Source organism: Biomphalaria glabrata, chromosome 16 (genome assembly GCF_947242115.1).
Source record: "Biomphalaria glabrata chromosome 16, xgBioGlab47.1, whole genome shotgun sequence".
In the NCBI taxonomy this organism is placed as follows: Eukaryota; Metazoa; Mollusca; class Gastropoda; family Planorbidae; genus Biomphalaria; species Biomphalaria glabrata.
Window position 1 is genome coordinate 10,265,136 of NC_074726.1, and position 16,660 is coordinate 10,281,795.

Below are 16,660 nucleotides of genomic sequence, written 5' to 3' on the forward strand. Positions count from 1 at the left end.
ATCTCATTTGTAGACCGGGGGGGGGGGGGGAAGGGGGTATCTAGGAGTTGGTTTTCCGTGCTGCTTTTCTAGACTTGAAGATTAATCGTAATTGACGATCAGACCATAATAAAGTAATAGTGGCTTTCCTCTCTTTCAGGTTCACTATAATAGAGGTAATATACATCTAATATTCGCTGATAAAGGTTAATTATTCGTTTCTGTAATAATGTTTGAGTTGGACCATCAGGAATGGATCGCTCACACATCTGTAGCACTAACTCTCTTTCTAGACTAATTTATATTGTATTGGGCGCGTGAACTCATGCGAAAACATTGACTAAACACGACGGGGTCCAAACATGCATTACTGGCCTAATCAAGTAGCTTGTTTTTTCTTCGGTGTTTTGTTTCAGTCCAGCGTGACAAGTCTCCTTTTTTTACGAGGTTCACGTGAATTTTGCGTTGCTAGGCCTAAGTGATGTCACAGATGGATTGAGCTTGGTGGTGTCCATCCCAACACAATAGCAGATGTCATTAAAGAACGTCTACACAACTTTCTGTGATTCATTTGAAAGAGAAGACATACATAGTAAGTAGGTGCATTCGGATAGGTATAAATTAGTATTTCTGTCTATCTATCTATCTATCTATCTATCTATCTATCTATCTATCTATCTATCTATCTATCTATCTATCTATCTATCTATCTATCTATGTGTCTGTCTATCTGTCTGTCTATCTGTCTGTCTGTCTGTCTGTTTGTCTGTCTTGATCTCTTTTTTTCTTAAATTTTTTTCATTTCTTTTTTCCTTTATCTCTTTTTTCTTCATCTCTTCTATCTTCATATCTTCATTACCTACTAGATCTTTTATTTATGTGTGATTGTAAGTGTTTAAGCTAGTATGAAGTTCCATTATATTTTGATAACACTTTGTCACTTAGCAAGCTATGTCATAAGCAATAAAGAAGACACAAATAAAGGTGATATAAAGTTAGAACAAAATAAGCCAAATCCTCAAAATTGACGTACTCAGACCACAAAATATATTAATAAAATTTCTGATTTAAAAATAAAACAGCAGTGAAACAAATTACAATTTTAAAGTAATTTTATAGCATAGGAACATTCATATCGAATCACAGACAACTCCTGGATCAAAGGACGCTACCCCACTAGTCTCAATGTCACAGACAACTCCTGGATCAAAGGACGCTACCCCACTAGTCTCAATGTCACAGACAACTCCTGGATCAAAGGACGCTACCCCACTAGTCTCAATGTCACAGACAACTCCTGGATCAAAGGACGCTACCCCACTAGTCTCAATGTCACAGACAACTCCTGGATCAAAGGACGCTACCCCACTAGTCTCAATGTCACAGACAACTCCTGGATCAAAGGACGCTACCCCACTAGTCTCAATGTCACAGACAACTCCTGGATCAAAGGACGCTACCCCACTAGTCTCAATGTCACAGACAACTCCTGGATCAAAGGACGCTACCCCACTAGTCTCAATGTCACAGACAACTCCTGGATCAAAGGACGCTACCCCACTAGTCTCAATGTCACAGACAACTCCTGGATCAAAGGACGCTACCCCACTAGTCTCAATGTCACAGACAACTCCTGGATCAAAGGACGCTACCCCACTAGTCTCAATGTCACAGACAACTCCTGGATCAAAGGACGCTACCCCACTAGTCTCAATGTCACAGACAACTCCTGGATCAAAGGACGCTACTCCACTAGTCTCAATGTCACAGACAACTCCTGGATCAAAGGACGCTACACCACTAGTCTCAATGTCACAGACAACTCCTGGATCAAAGGACGCTACCCCACTAGTCTCAATGTCACAGACAACTCCTGGATCAAAGGACGCTACCCCACTAGTCTCAATGTCACAGACAACTCCTGGATCAAAGGACGCTACCCCACTAGTCTCAATGTCACAGACAACTCCTGGATCAAAGGACGCTACCTCACTAGTCTCAATGTCACAGACAACTCCTGGATCAAAGGACGCTACCCCACTAGTCTCAATGTCACAGACAACTCCTGGATCAAAGGACGCTACCCCACTAGTCTCAATGTCACATAAGACACCATGAAAGCAAATCGAATACGATCTAGAATCGATTACTGGGATTGGTTTGACCTTTTTCTCATCAATTAAATGTCCATTTCATTTTATTGGTATTGAGTAAATCGATTCAAGAAATTTATAATTTATAATTATGTTTTTCATTTAATGTAATCGCGTTCATAATAAGCACCATATCATTTTTGTATTGTCGCCCATTACAAGCTCAAAATAACTTTTTAATAGCGTTAGTTACATTTGAGTCTTTATAAAAGACGCTTTGCAAGACTATTTGTTGCAATAAATATTTTTTTCTTGTCATGCCAACAGACTGTCAATCTTTTTAACATAAATCTTGCTGGACATGAACAGACATGAACAGACGCACGTAGGTCTAACCTTTAATGTCAATTTCACTTTCGTTTTCTTTATACTATTCATCTTATCAGCTTGCTAATTCTTTCTGGGGTTAAAAAACAACAAAGAAACAACAAGAAAAACAACCAAAGAAAAAAAAAAAATCAAAGCCGGGATGGACACGAATCAAAAACATAGCTTTAACAGATTAATACGTTTTTTGAAAAACAACAACAACTTTGTATTGGGCTATATTGCTGCAAGTAAACATTATATATGTTTCAGTGGCAAATAGACCCATTTTTATTTAAAAAGAAGTTACACAAGTTCATTTTCAATAGAAGCAGTTAAGAATGTTATATAATGTTATATAATATAAAGCCGACACACACATACACACATACACACACACATATATATATGTATGTATGTATGTATATATATATATATATCATATATATGATTTCTATATACATTTATTTAGGTATCTGCTGTTTTATTATTACACCCTCAAATATGTTAACTTAGAAAAACCTAGGTTCTTATTTATGTACTTAATTTATAAGACATAATGTTCAAGAGAACCTTTTTAAGACAACAATGAAAAAAAAAGAAAAAAAAGATAGATAGATCTACACTGTATACATTTGTATCTACATTTATATAATACAATAGATCTAGATCTAGCTTTTATGGAATGCGTTTGTGTTTCTAATTTTTATAACACGCATTGTCATACATTATATTGTTCCAAATCTCTGACAAAAAAGAGAAATCAATGACACAGTTTAATTATAAGATTAAACACACAGACGAATTCGATAATTTTGTTTCAAATACAGCTTATTTTCAGCCGACATGCTAGCGGAAGTAAAATAAGTCAAGTCATATGGGGGAGGGCAACACGTGATAGAGCATCATGGCGTTGGGCTATGAAAAGTGGACAAGGGAGCAGCTCTGGCAAAAGAAAAGCGTCAGAGAAAAAGAAAGGCCACAATGACACGAACTCCAGCTGGAATAACCTGCTTAGTGTGCTGCAGACCATTCGGGCTTATATAGGTCTCACCAGCCACATGAGAAGGAAATAAATCCAGTGCAAAGCCCTCACCTTCTGGACAACGAAAAGGGGTCATCATCGAACCACGATGGACGAATTGTATAAGTCTACAGTCATGTCAATGTCTCCTGTGGAATCGTGCACTGACACGAACTATAACCGCCGGAGCAGGACATAAATACATAAATATACAGACTTCGCTATCTTAGAAAACTGTTTTCTTTTTTTTACATTGCTATTTTGCAGTTTGCTATTTGGTCGGTTAACCCAATTTGGTTATATTTGCATCTTAAAATTAATTAAATTAACATCAAATAGTCATTAATATTTATTGATAGCATGCCCGCTTCTATTATGATGTAAAGACACTTCATCAAAGTGAAGTCTTTTTTTTTAACTTTTCAGAATTCCTCTTAGTAGCTTGCAAACTTTTAAAGTGCTAAAGGTGGGTGCGTGGACAAGGATCTCGAAAACGGCTATAAACAATTTTCCGAAAATTTGACATACGTATTTATGTATGTATATGTATATTTTTGGAAATAAAAATAACTGATTGGCCGCACAAGGAAAGCTCTGGATTATTGTTATAAGTTTTGGAAAAATAATTATTTTAAACTTGCATTTGGTCTAGAGATTTACCTATACCTTGAACACACGTTAGTGGAGATTTAGTTTTTGTTCCTTGATCCAAGAATGGAAAGTGGAAGAAAAAAGTGTAGATAGTTTGTACCAGACAGACAGACAGAGTGTTATAATATAAGCTATGTAATAATGAAAAGTAAAAAACAAACAAACAATAAATGAAACATCGCCTCTATTAAACGCACTAAAAAGGATGAAATACAATAAATGATGTAAAAATAAAGCGTTTGGATGTGTTTAGTAGGAATTAAAGTGAAACTCACGTACAAAGACTTTTTCTACGAAGCTAATATCAACTCTTTCTGTCTGTCTCGTCGTCTGGTATAAAGTTTGAACACGTCATTTTCTCCAATTTCCATTCTCGGATCAAGTTTAAACTTTGCACAATTATTCATTTTTCGTAGAAAAGATACGAATCAATAAAACAAAATTAAACAATTAGTCAATTTATTACCGTTAATTTATTATTGTATTTGATACAACCAAGGAATATTAATCCTTAATATATATATTAATATATTATTCAAATATCGTTAAATATGTGAGGTTTTGTCCCCTTAAACAATTGAAAACGTTATTTCTCTAACATCGCATCAAAGTAAAATTTAAAAATTATTGTTTTGTTTTGATCCCTAGATTGTTGGAAAGAAAGATTAGAGCGAAAAAATTTAAACTTTTTGCCCTGTGCATCGCCTTCGTCACCCTAACCCACATCGTCTACCAACGTGTTCAGTTTAATGTTGTGCAAGAAGGTTTGTGCTGATGTAGCAGAAAACAATGAAGGGATTAGTGTCTGTATTGAGGCTGGTAGAAATGTGTGTTTTTGTGTTAGTAGATGAGTATTTGTATTTATATTAATGTATGCATTTGTGATTGTCTTTGCTTTTGTATTAGTATTTGTAGCCTATTTGCATGAGTGTTTGTATTTGTTTGTATTTGAATTTGTATTACTGTTTGTATTTATGTTTGTACACGTACTTGTATTTTATTTGTATTAGAGTATATGTTGTATATATGTTTGTATTATGTTTGAATTTGTTTTTATATTTGAATTTGCATTATTGTTTGTATCTATGTTTGTATAAGTACGTGTATTAGCAAATAATTAGCATTTATATTTGTATTTCTATTAGTGTTTTGTTTTGATATTTATATTTGTATTTGAATTTGTTTTGAATATGTATTATTGTTTGTATTTTGTTTTAGTGTTTGTTTTATTATTTGTATTTATGTTTGTACTTGTGTTAATATCCACTCAGTGTTGGAGATCATGATCATGAATATTCTATTTTTTGTTTCCTCAAATTTATAAATTAGCGTTCATTCTATTCACTGTTCTCATTCTATTCACTGTTCTCATTCTATTCACTGTTCTCATTCTATTCACTGTTCTCATTCTATTCACCGTTCTCAATCTATTCACTGTTCTCTTTCTATTCACTGTTCTCATTCTATTCACTGTTCTCATTCTATTCACTGTTCTCATTCTATTCACTGTTCTCATTCTATTCACTGTTCTCTTTCAATTTCTTCAGCAAAGAACGAGCCAAATGAACGACGTTATCAAAACCAAAACGAAGAGTTGAACAAAGATTCTGAGATCTACCAAAACAGAGTTCGGGCTCTATCTCATGTCTGCTCGACCACATCATCCAATCACCACTACAAATATTTCTTCGACAAAGCCAACACGATGGCGTACTGTCCGATTGAAAAAGTAAGTGTTGAATACTATTGATCTGAGCTTGATACACTTTGTAATTCTTGTAAGAGTTAAGTCATTAGATTTAAATATGAAAAATATTCAGACGTATTAACCATAAAATTCCATTGGGTAGCATGGTTCTCCGTAAAAAGAGATTGCTAGCATAATATAATAAGGTATAGGCAGACTTTTGGCTAAATCTTTTTCAGGTGGGATGCACCTACTGGAAGAATATCTTTCGATATATCAACAATGAAACAGGAGGAAACGTGTATGAGAGTCCTTTTGATATACCCAGAATGTTGACACACTCCTTGGCCTTTGATAGTATAAGGGTTGTGTACTTCGATGAACCCTGGCCTGAACACCTGGACACATCGCTGAGGTAACTTGTCCCAAGGCTCCAATAAGAACTTTGTGAATTCGCGCAATGAGTGCCTAGTTCAGTCAACTGTGTAATTTATAACTTGTCTGCTAAATTGTCTCGTAACTTGTCTTGTAACCTTTTTTTTAAATGTTTCTTGTAGCTTGTCTTCTCTTTGTTCTTGTAACTTTGCTTGTATGTTTTCTCGTAACCTCTCTTGTAACTTGTCTTTTTACTTGCCTTGTAACTTGTCTTGGGGTGTCATGTCTTGTTCATCTCCAGGTTTTTGTTTGTGCGAGAACCTTACAGCAGGCTGTGGTCAGCTTGGATTGATAAGTTTTGGCTTCCAGGGGAGTGGCCAAATACAGGGAGACACATCGCTCGCTTTTTGAATATATCTGGTAGGTAAAGAAATATTGTAAAGATTACTTACGTCCAAGCCTGTACACATGCACTGTATAAACTCTTCCATTTGAGTGCGCTTCATGATGGAAAAAGAAAAACATTAAAAATACTTTTGTTTTAAAAGACAAATAACTTTTTTGATACAAATTATAGAGCGATTAGTTTCTTTTCACAACTACTAAATGTTTAATTTAAAAAAAAGGAACATTGTTAAACCCGCACCATTCTACACCCCCCCCCTTTTTTTTTTTCCATTCTAGAAAGAAACCTGGTTAATCGAATGTATAGATCTACTACACTTTATGTATGTCAATGATAGACCTTAAGCTCTTAGACTTAGAAGGACGATGCACAAAATGTATCTAAACAGTAAACCTTTGAATGAATGTGAAATACCCGAAGACATGTGTATCTCGTTATCTAGCGAAATTAAAATTTAATTATTTTAATGCTGCGAAAAATTATAACGCCAAACTAGAGTTGTCCCAATGTGGCCAACAAGCTAGTAACTATTTTCCCAACGATATACATCAACTGTCAAATTTTCTAGGAAAATCGATAGAGCCGTTTTTGAGATCCGTGTCCACCCAGGCTTTTGAGCCCACCCAGAAGTTTCCACGAAGTAACGAGTTAAATAGAGGTATTGTAATAAATTATGTAAAATAAATAAAAGTATCCAATGATTTCTAGTTCAAACGGTCCATTCCCAGAGCTGACAATGCTATCTCTTTGTCCAAACATATTTTTAAAGTTTTGGTGTTTCGAGGTATTTACTGTCTAGTGTCCTGGAGAAAATCTCACAGACAAGCATATAGGAAGCATGATTACGCATTGTCAAATCTATTTTAGCGAATAAAAAAATCTATTTATTTTCAGTTGAATCTCAGAAATGTTACGGAAACGCTACATTCCAGCAGTTTTTATTGTAAGTATTTGTAGCATGTTCCTTACGTTTGTTCGTGAAAATTGGTGCTTACATTTTTTATTTCTGAGAACATAAAATAATAACAAAAGTGTTGGGTAGTATTTGTTCTTTAAATACACCGTTTCAAGATGTCTTTACTCGTATTTTATTTGGCAGGTATGTCACAAATGACAAGTTTAGAGAGAATCCTGACTTGTTAAACAACCACTGGAAACCTTACAGCCACCTCTGCGATCCTTGTAGGTTCAAACCTCACATCATTGGGAAAATGGAAACGTTTAGTACAGACACTCGGTACCATTCTGAATAGGCTTGAGTACATTTGGTTTAGTTTACACACTTTTTTTCTCTACTTTTGATTACCATGAACTATTTATTATCCGAATATAGTCATTGGAAAAAAGGAGAGGAGGGGGGGGGTGGTCCTCTGGTTGCGATGGCTAACCTGGTCGTGCGGTATGTGCGCTGAAATATCAGGTCGTCTCGTTAGGTCGTTTCGATTGGCCTGGGTTTGTTCTCTGCTCGCTGCCGAAAGTTTGTACACGTCATTTCTCCGACACCCAATCTCAGTTCAAGCTGAAATTTTGCACAATTATTTCATTGACCTGACAATACTGGAATCAATAAAAAAAAAAATTATTTATTTGTTGGTAATAAATTACTTTGTTTTGTATCTCAAATAAGGGAAAGAAATAGTAATTGACTGAAGTGCTGGTATAAGCTGAATTAGTCCCCTTTATAGATTGTCGTTTGAGGCTTATTACAAATCTAATTACATGACTGATCCAAACTAATTGATACACTTAATGTAAGCTTTGTTTTGTTTTTTTAGAAGTATGTATTTTAAAAAAGTATTTATATTGCTTGTTTAAATCTTAAATTTTCAGGACTATACTGAAAGAATTAAATCTGACTTGGATTTTGAATTTACCACGAAAAAGCTTCTTGAATGAAAAGGAGATCAATACCGCACTAGACACATCAGTACAAGAGATAAATCTGCTGACTAAGTCGAACTTTGATTGGGGAGTAATACTGAAAAAATACGACAAGGCAAGCGTTTTATCTCCTGCACTACTCATTTGTACATGCACCTTCTTTATTCCCTATGCTAGGACGAATTTGTACAAATGCTCCTTCTTCCCTAGTGCTAATAGAGCATGGAATGGGTTGCCTGAGGTGGCCAGGAAAACCAGTCACTTGGCAGAATTTAAGTCATTGGTTAATATGCGTGACTGAATGCATGACGCTTAGGACGTAATCATCTTCTTTTTTTTGAAGTCACGTCTCCCGGCCATGCTACCCTGCCTCATAGTGGCGCCCGGGTGGAAACGATCGTAGGAGGAAACGATTAGGCTAAAGGGTAGCAAAACAAGACTCCCGTGGGGGTGCCTAAGGGGGTGCGAGAGCATCCTCATTGCACTGTGCGGAGTTGTAAAAAAGCTCCCACAACCTTGTCACAATCCAGGCGCTGTTCCTCAAGGGGCCGTTACATAAATAGCGTGTCCCGCACAGTTAGCTTGGTATAGAAAAGGAAAATGGCGGGGGTCTTAGTGTACGCGGTCCCTTGTCGCGAGTCTGACCCACCCGTCAGACAGAACAGCGTTCTCATTCAGGCCGGTGAGAGGGAGCTTTTGTTCACTTTTGCTAGCCTAAAGTTCTAAGAGCTGAAGGCTCAACTCTACCTGACAGTTTAATAATAAGAAGAAAAAGAAGTAACGTCTGTATCATTTAAGATAAGACACATCAGTACAAGAGATAATTATGTTGACTAAGTCTAACTTGATTGGGGAGTAATACTGAAAAAATACGACAAGGCAAGCGTTTTATCTCCTGCACTACTCATTTGTACATACACCTTCTTTATTCCCTATGCTAGGACTAATTCTTACAAGTGCTTCTTTTTCCCATTTGCCATTAGAGCAACACTAGATGAAGACATGGATACAAGTAGGATATACTTATATTATCTTTTGAAGAAACGCCTGTATATTGTAAGATACAATTTATCAGACTAGAGTGAAATCACTAAATTTAGAAAGCCTTCAAGAGAGAAGACTTAATATGCATGACTGAATGCATGACGCGTAGGAAGTAATCATCTTCTTTTTTGAAGTAACGTCTATATCATTTACGATAAGATAAGACCTTTTTATTTACTTCTTATTAAAAAATGGAAAGAGTTTCTAAAGCGGGCATAAGACAATAATCTAGTCTACATTTTGTACACAAAGGTTAGGGAACCATAAAGATATAAAAGACCTTCTTTGAATGCTATGTAAATCCCATTAATCATATGTTTGAACCTATAAAAAACAATTCTGTGTGATCAGTGATCCTCATTTTTATGACGTAATTAGCTTGATCATTTTGTTTTGTTACAAGATTGTTTAACAATTATGTAGCAATAAGAGATGAGTGTTAATTACAATGTAATGTTATGACCAGTGATAAAGACAATTTCTACCAACCGAACTTCTCGGGTTCAAATCTAATATGGGACTTATGGGAGTTATAACATCCTTGATTTCAAGGCCGGACATTGTAAGGACCATATAGCACCCACCCCTGTATTCTGTTTGACAAATATAGAAGCAAATTAAACATCTCATGTATAAAGCAATTGTAATGTTCTTGAATAACTTTATGTTCTTTTAAATGTGTATGCAGTTTTAACTATTCTCTGTATTTTTAAAATAACATTTCATACCTTTACTTTCACAGAATTGCTTTGACGATGTAGATGTTTATTACAGACTGTGGAAAGCTTTTCAATATAACGGACACCTTCCTCTTACTGCGTCTTTCCCATTCACTGAATATGACCGCCATAGCCTGACACCAGAAATATTCATTCAAAAATGTGAAGAGACATACAGTGTCTGGAAAAAAGAGCCAGGTTACGCCCCTGCGGATCAGAAGAAGAAGATGATGATTCAAGCCTACAAAGGGGTTCCAATGGAAGTTATACATAAACTTCAGTCTCTGTATGCTTCAGATTTTCAAATGTTTCAATATGACAAGGAGCCATCTTATTTGTTTGGTGATAGGCTTCAATAGAGACTTTGAAACGTTGTATTAGCGTAGAGAAAAATAATAGTTAACATGATAAATTTGCAAAGTGGCAGGCAATTAGTATTTTGTAATCACGGTACGCTTAGATAACTTAGTATCGGTCTTCACAAATTTTAAACTAATTCTAAAGACATAAAGTTTTGGTAAAAATGTGCACACCAAAGACTTATATATGCTACTAGACTGAAAACCGTAAATATCCGCGACTGAACATTTTGTACAAAGTTAGATCAAGGCGTTGATTTGTAAAGTAGTTAAAAGAAGTAAAGTTGTTTTTTTTCAACCCTAACCTATGTAACACATAATTTTATTTTATAGATCTAGATCTAAGTACGTGACAGTCATAAATTGTATTAAACTGCCCGTCTGTCTGTCTGGTAAAAAGTGTGTACACGTTATTTCTCCCACACCCAATCTCGGATCAAGCTGAAATTGTGTGCAATTATTTCTTTTACCTGACAACACAAGAATCAATTGAAAAATAAATTAATTAAGTATTGGTAATTAATTATTTGAAGACTCTTGAGCTCTAATGAACATTTTTTTATGCTTTAAAAACAAAATGATCAACTAAACCTTCACAAGATACCACCTTGACCTTCCCGCTTTCACAACTGGGTCCAGACAAGTGATCGGATCATAGCGCGTTGAGTAAGCTAAAAGCTTAAAAAAAATAATTGGTAAAAATATTTCTAATCGCACAGATTTATTATGTAGAGTCTGGTATTGGGCATAACTATAAGACAGATCCAAACTAATTGATACAATTACATTTAATATTAGGGTTTTTTTTTGTTTTTTTTTTGTAAAGGCTGCACAGAAAGGAAATTTTTTCCCAAAATGTTTAACATGGTAGTTTATACAGTGCCGGGCCTTCTGTGTACACAGGTAACTATGTTAACTCTTTCTCTCCGAAATTATTTTTTTCTCATTCCGATAGTATTATTCGTTTTGCTCATTTGTATTTCACTCTCCTGTTAGGGTTAAACTTCAATCACTTTGTTGCTCGTTATCAGAAAATGTTATATTTGGTATCAAATTATAGGAGAATGCATGTTATTATTGCACAACACAAATTAAATTTAAAAAATAAAAAAAAAACATTAATTTAATGGGGGTCAAATGAACGTTGACATCGTCAATTAGGAGAGAAAGAGTTAAATTCCACACCCCCTTTAAAAAAAAATTCAAATAACCTTTTTTTTTCTTTTTGGCGGCACTCTTATGATAAAAAGCCTCTATTAGCTTTGTCTTTATGTTTGTCACCTGTCACGTTTAGGTAAAAAAATTGCAAAATACCTCCATTGTTGATATGATCATTCATCCATCACGAACTGCCAGATTTCCCTTGATCCGTGAAGTTCTTAATCTTAATCAACCGTCTTGGTGTGTTCTTTGACTATTTCGTTCACACGTCAGCTATGCAAGAGACTCCAGCTGCGTCGATAGTGCCGATCAATATTTTACTACGGAATTCGTCCCTTTGAAAACTTATATATATAAATAATGAGAACCTTATGTCTCCTGCAGACTGACAATATTAGAAATGTCAAGCTTTAAAATAGCCAAAGTAAGGCTAAAATCTCTTCTAGTGGCTACATCCAGTCTATTTCTTTGCCTAAACTATTAAGCTTGTTACGCACTAAATACAGTTAAACCATGTATGTTGGTGGAAAAGCTAAAAATAATTTCATTTTCGATTACAGTTTGAGAATTTCACTGGAACATTTAAATGCAGCCATTCCTCTGTGGTGCCCCCTATGTTAACATTTTTTTTACTGAAGCCATAATTTTGTTAATTCTTTTTTTTTCTGCCACTTAATTTGAACATCAGTGACAGATTTTTAAAAATGTCTTATATATATATATATATATATTATTTATTACATCCTAGACGTGAGTCGTCATTTCTTCGTAAAGCATTGTTAGATGAATTGCATCGATTTCCATGTCCTTATGCAGTAGGCCTAATTCAGTTGTCAACTAACAAGTTATGTGACATTGTAAAACCCTTTAACCATCATCACTCCTTTGGGTTCCTCAAGGAACTTAGGGCCTCGACAAAAACACGCCACCCTCCACGGTCTCTTGCTAGTTTTTTTAATGGCTTCCCAGCTCTTCCCGGTCCTCTCGGCTTCTTCAAGTAAACCATTTAAAATAGATTTAATATCTCAATAAAAGAGAAAATGATTTAGTCAATGAAAGCTCATTCATTCCATGCAGTTGTAGGTTGGTTTCATTCCTTTGAGTTAGATGCCTACCATGTAAAACTAATCTTTTATTAGTCTTCTTTAAGTCATTACTCATCCAAATCACAAAAAAGATTACACTTACTATAAGCTATCCCGAGAAGACCAATGTCTAATCTTTCGACTCAGGAGCGGACACAACAGAATGCGACATCACATGTACCGGAAGCTCAAAATTGGAACCAGTGAAATCTGCCCATGTGGAGTATCACCAGAGAATGCTGACCACGTCCTCCAAAACTGCTCTCTTTACCAAGAGGCCCGTATAAGACACTGGCCCCAAAACATCCCAATAGAAAGAAAACTATATGGAGAGCTTCCTGATTTGGAAACCACTGCGTAGTTCATCTCATGTATTGGTCTAGTGAAGCGGTTCTCAACCTTTTATGCTCGGCGACCCCTTTTTACAATCCCCCACTTAGCCACGACCCCCCCCCCCGCACACACACATCAATTAAAGAATAGACAACAATCCATTTTTTCAATGATCTTTGGCGACCCCTGGCAAATCGTCAATCGACCCAAAAGGGGTCGCGACCCACATGTTGAGAACCTCTGGTCTAGTGTGACAAGAGGGACAATAAGGGTGGTTACCTTTATTTTTATATTAGAGTTAGTCCCCTTTATAACTTGATTTAAGTCCCTATTAACTGTGTACAATTGCCACTTCCTCTTGAGTCTTTGAGCTGACCACTGTACGTTATTGTGAACTAAATCTCCATAATGTTTATATAATAGTTTTGTTGTTCTGTTCTGACTGTGTTAATCAAGAGGAGTGTGCCACTTTATGGGAATGTATTTTTCAATAACGGGCTAAGTAGACTTTATTTATTTGTTGTTAATAAGTTGGTTTATGTAAATATTATGTCTACTTAGTCTCTTATCCTTTCCTGTATGTGTTTTTTATAAAGACCAGATTTGGGTCGTATAGTATGTAAAAGACAAACTTTTGTCTTGATAAGAGACAGTTGTGTGTCTCATGGATGACTGTCATTTGACTGTTAGGACCTGTATTATATTATTGTAATTCATTGTTTGTTTTGAGCTGAGACACTATTGTGCCTCTGTGATGGCAGTTCTATAATGGTGTTGAACTGAACCGGCCCTACTATTTTGATTTTTTTCTTCATTATTTGACTTACCTTTGTTGGCCCTTATGCCCATTTTCTTTTAATAATCTTTTTCTTTTGTTCCTAAATAAACTCTTTATTAGTTGTACTGAAATCTCAAAGTTATTACTTGTATGTCTTAGTATGTTATATATCTAGAGGTTATAATTAATAGCATGGGTAGTATATTTAGGGACCACAAAATATCACTAGACTAACTTGCCAGTACAGCAGAAGTCACTTGTCTTATGACCTATCCTAATTCTAGGTCACATCAAGTCATCTGAACATTCCAACATAACAATGAGAACGAAGAAGAAAAAAAAGAAGAAGAAGGAGTCATCACTAACTGATGAATCTCCATGTTTCTCAAAAAAAAAAAAGAAAGTGTATTAAAGAGCTGAACAAAAAGAACAATACAATTACCTTTCGAAATCTAGCGAACAACAGTTTACGATAGGAGTTGAACATGTGACACATCACATCTTTCACGAAACTGTTGAAAGATGAGATGATTTTTGGCATGGGTTTGTATTTTATTTACAATTATTATAATTAGATTCAACTAGGATCCAATTTTGTGGCTAAAATTTTAACAAGGTGTTACCTGTGTATCACAACTCACAAGGTGTTACCTGTGTATCACAACTCACAAGGTGTTACCTGTGTATCACAACTCACAAGGTGTTACCTGTGTATCACAACTCACAAGGTGTTACCTGTGTATCACAACTCACAAGGTGTTACCTGTGTATCACAACTCACAAGGTGTTACCTGTGTATCACAACTCACAAGGTGAATAGTGAATAGATCAGGATTTCCTTAATTCTATATTACTTATGAAGTCATTTGAGCGTCCAACCACAGATGTTGCCCCGAAAATCGCAATAAACTACATAACTACACAATTTTGAAATAATATTTCATCATTAACCAAAATAAAAGTCTTTTTATGTCCCAGGTCAGTTTGTACAACTTTAAACGTCAACTTCAATCAATTTAAAAACAACATCATAAGACTTAATTAAATTAAAAAGAAAAGCTTTGCAATTTTCTAAGAGGTCACTAAAACATTTTCTGCTTTGCCGTTTGTTTGTTATATTAATTTTGAATAGAATAATGTTTGAATAGTACACTGTTTTTAATTGTTCAATAATATTCTTAAATTACTTCTTATTGGATATATCTATATATTTGTGAAGCCGACTTGGTTTCGTAACCTCAATTGAAAAGGTTGTCATTCAATGTAGACTATTGGACTACTTTTGATCTGATTGCGATTTTGGAGAGTAGTTCTCTTCTATTCTTATATTACCAAGTTTTCCGCACGACCGACTTTGTCGATGTTTTCATTGTGAGAAAAAGGTTAATTTATTCTATTTGAATGTTAGCTATGGGTTTTTCTTTTTTTTTTAATTGACATTTACATATTAATATATTAACATTTGTAGATAAAATGAATTTTACTTTAAAATGCTTTTTACCTAGTTTGATTATCAAATCATAAACATTTACGCACACACCAACCAAAGACAATAGATACCCTGCGATTACAGCAACAGAGTAAGAATTTAATTTAAAAAAGAAGAAGATTCCCGAACTCAATTTCTGACGTTGTTTCTATTCTTAAATTAGAAGCGAGCTAATTATAATTTGTCTAGTTAATTAGTTCGCAAGAGTTCATTTTGAAAAAAAAAAATTATGTTTTTTTTTTCAGTTCACCTCTAGTTTCTTCTTTGATCTCTATAATCTGCTTTTATGCTCACCTACAGCCCCTACTCCATTGTGCTCAACACCCCCTACCACTCCTCTTGGCTCCCAGCGTCCTCAATTTCACGAAATCGCCCACATGGAGGCGCTTGTGGGCTGCAAGTCTAGGCTAACAATAGAAAGAAGTGAGTATCTGTAACAAGAAAAAATGACGATAAACTAGTCGAAGACATTATAAATACTGTAATCCTAATTAGAAGCATTTCATCATCATTTTTATTTATTTGTACTCGTTGATTGTACTAGTATGTCTTCGATCTAAAATTATCGATGCTTAATCAGAGATGAAAGTAGTTGGAAATCCTGGGGATAAAAAAAAGAAAAGTTAAGAATTAAAAAAATACGCAGCGTTTGTAAAACCTCCAACAGGATAGGGACGTGAGAGAGAGAGAGGGAGAGAGAGAGAGGGAGAGAGAGAAAAGGAGAAAGAGAAAGAGAGAGAGGGAGAGAGAGAGGGAGAAAAAGAGAGAGGGAGAAAAAGAGAGAGAGGGAGAGAGAGGGCGAGAGCTATGGAGTGAGAGAGGGAGAGAGAGAGAGGGAGAAAGAGAGGGGGAGAGAGAGAGGGAGAGAGAGAGAGGGAGAATGAGGGAGAGAGAGGGGGAGAGAGAGAGGGAGAAAGGGGGAGAGTGGGGGAGTGAGAGGGAGAGGGAGAGAGGGAGAGGGAGAAAAAAAGAGAGGGAGAGAGAGAGGGAGAAAAAGAGAGAGGGAGAGAGATAGGGAGAGAGAAAGAGAGGGGGAGAGAGAGAAGGAGAAAAAGAGAGAGAGAGAGATAGAGGGAGAAAGAGAGAGGGAGGGAGAGAGGGAGATAGAGAGGGAGAGAGAGAAAAGCAGAAAGAGAAAGAGAGAGAGAGGGAGGAAAAGAGAGAGGGAGAAAAAGAGAGATGGAGAGAGAGGGCGAGAGCTAGGGAGTGAGAGAGGGAGTAAGAGAGAAG

General features: G+C 35.6%; 1 protein-coding gene across 2 annotated transcripts; it reads left to right on the forward strand.

Moving 5' to 3' along the window:
* The first annotated feature begins 445 nt into the window (after positions 1-445).
* Positions 446-15,841, forward strand: LOC106057269 (carbohydrate sulfotransferase 11-like). Of its 2 annotated transcripts, XR_008775456.1 has the most exons (12): positions 446-571; positions 2,400-2,457; positions 4,762-4,877; positions 5,661-5,842; positions 6,040-6,215; positions 6,477-6,595; positions 7,476-7,524; positions 7,681-7,818; positions 8,412-8,577; positions 10,249-13,543; positions 14,226-14,484; positions 15,731-15,841. XR_008775456.1 is itself a non-coding variant. In XM_056014679.1 (10 exons), exons 2-10 carry the CDS (start codon positions 2,444-2,446, stop codon positions 10,582-10,584), a joined length of 1,296 nt encoding a protein of 431 aa, XP_055870654.1. In that variant the 5' UTR covers positions 446-571; positions 2,400-2,443; the 3' UTR covers positions 10,585-14,066. The 2 variants fall into 2 exon arrangements, 1 of the variants encoding a protein (XP_055870654.1); XM_056014679.1 differs by lacking the exons at positions 14,226-14,484; positions 15,731-15,841 and having other exon boundaries at positions 10,249-14,066.
* The last annotated feature ends 819 nt before the right edge of the window (positions 15,842-16,660 follow it).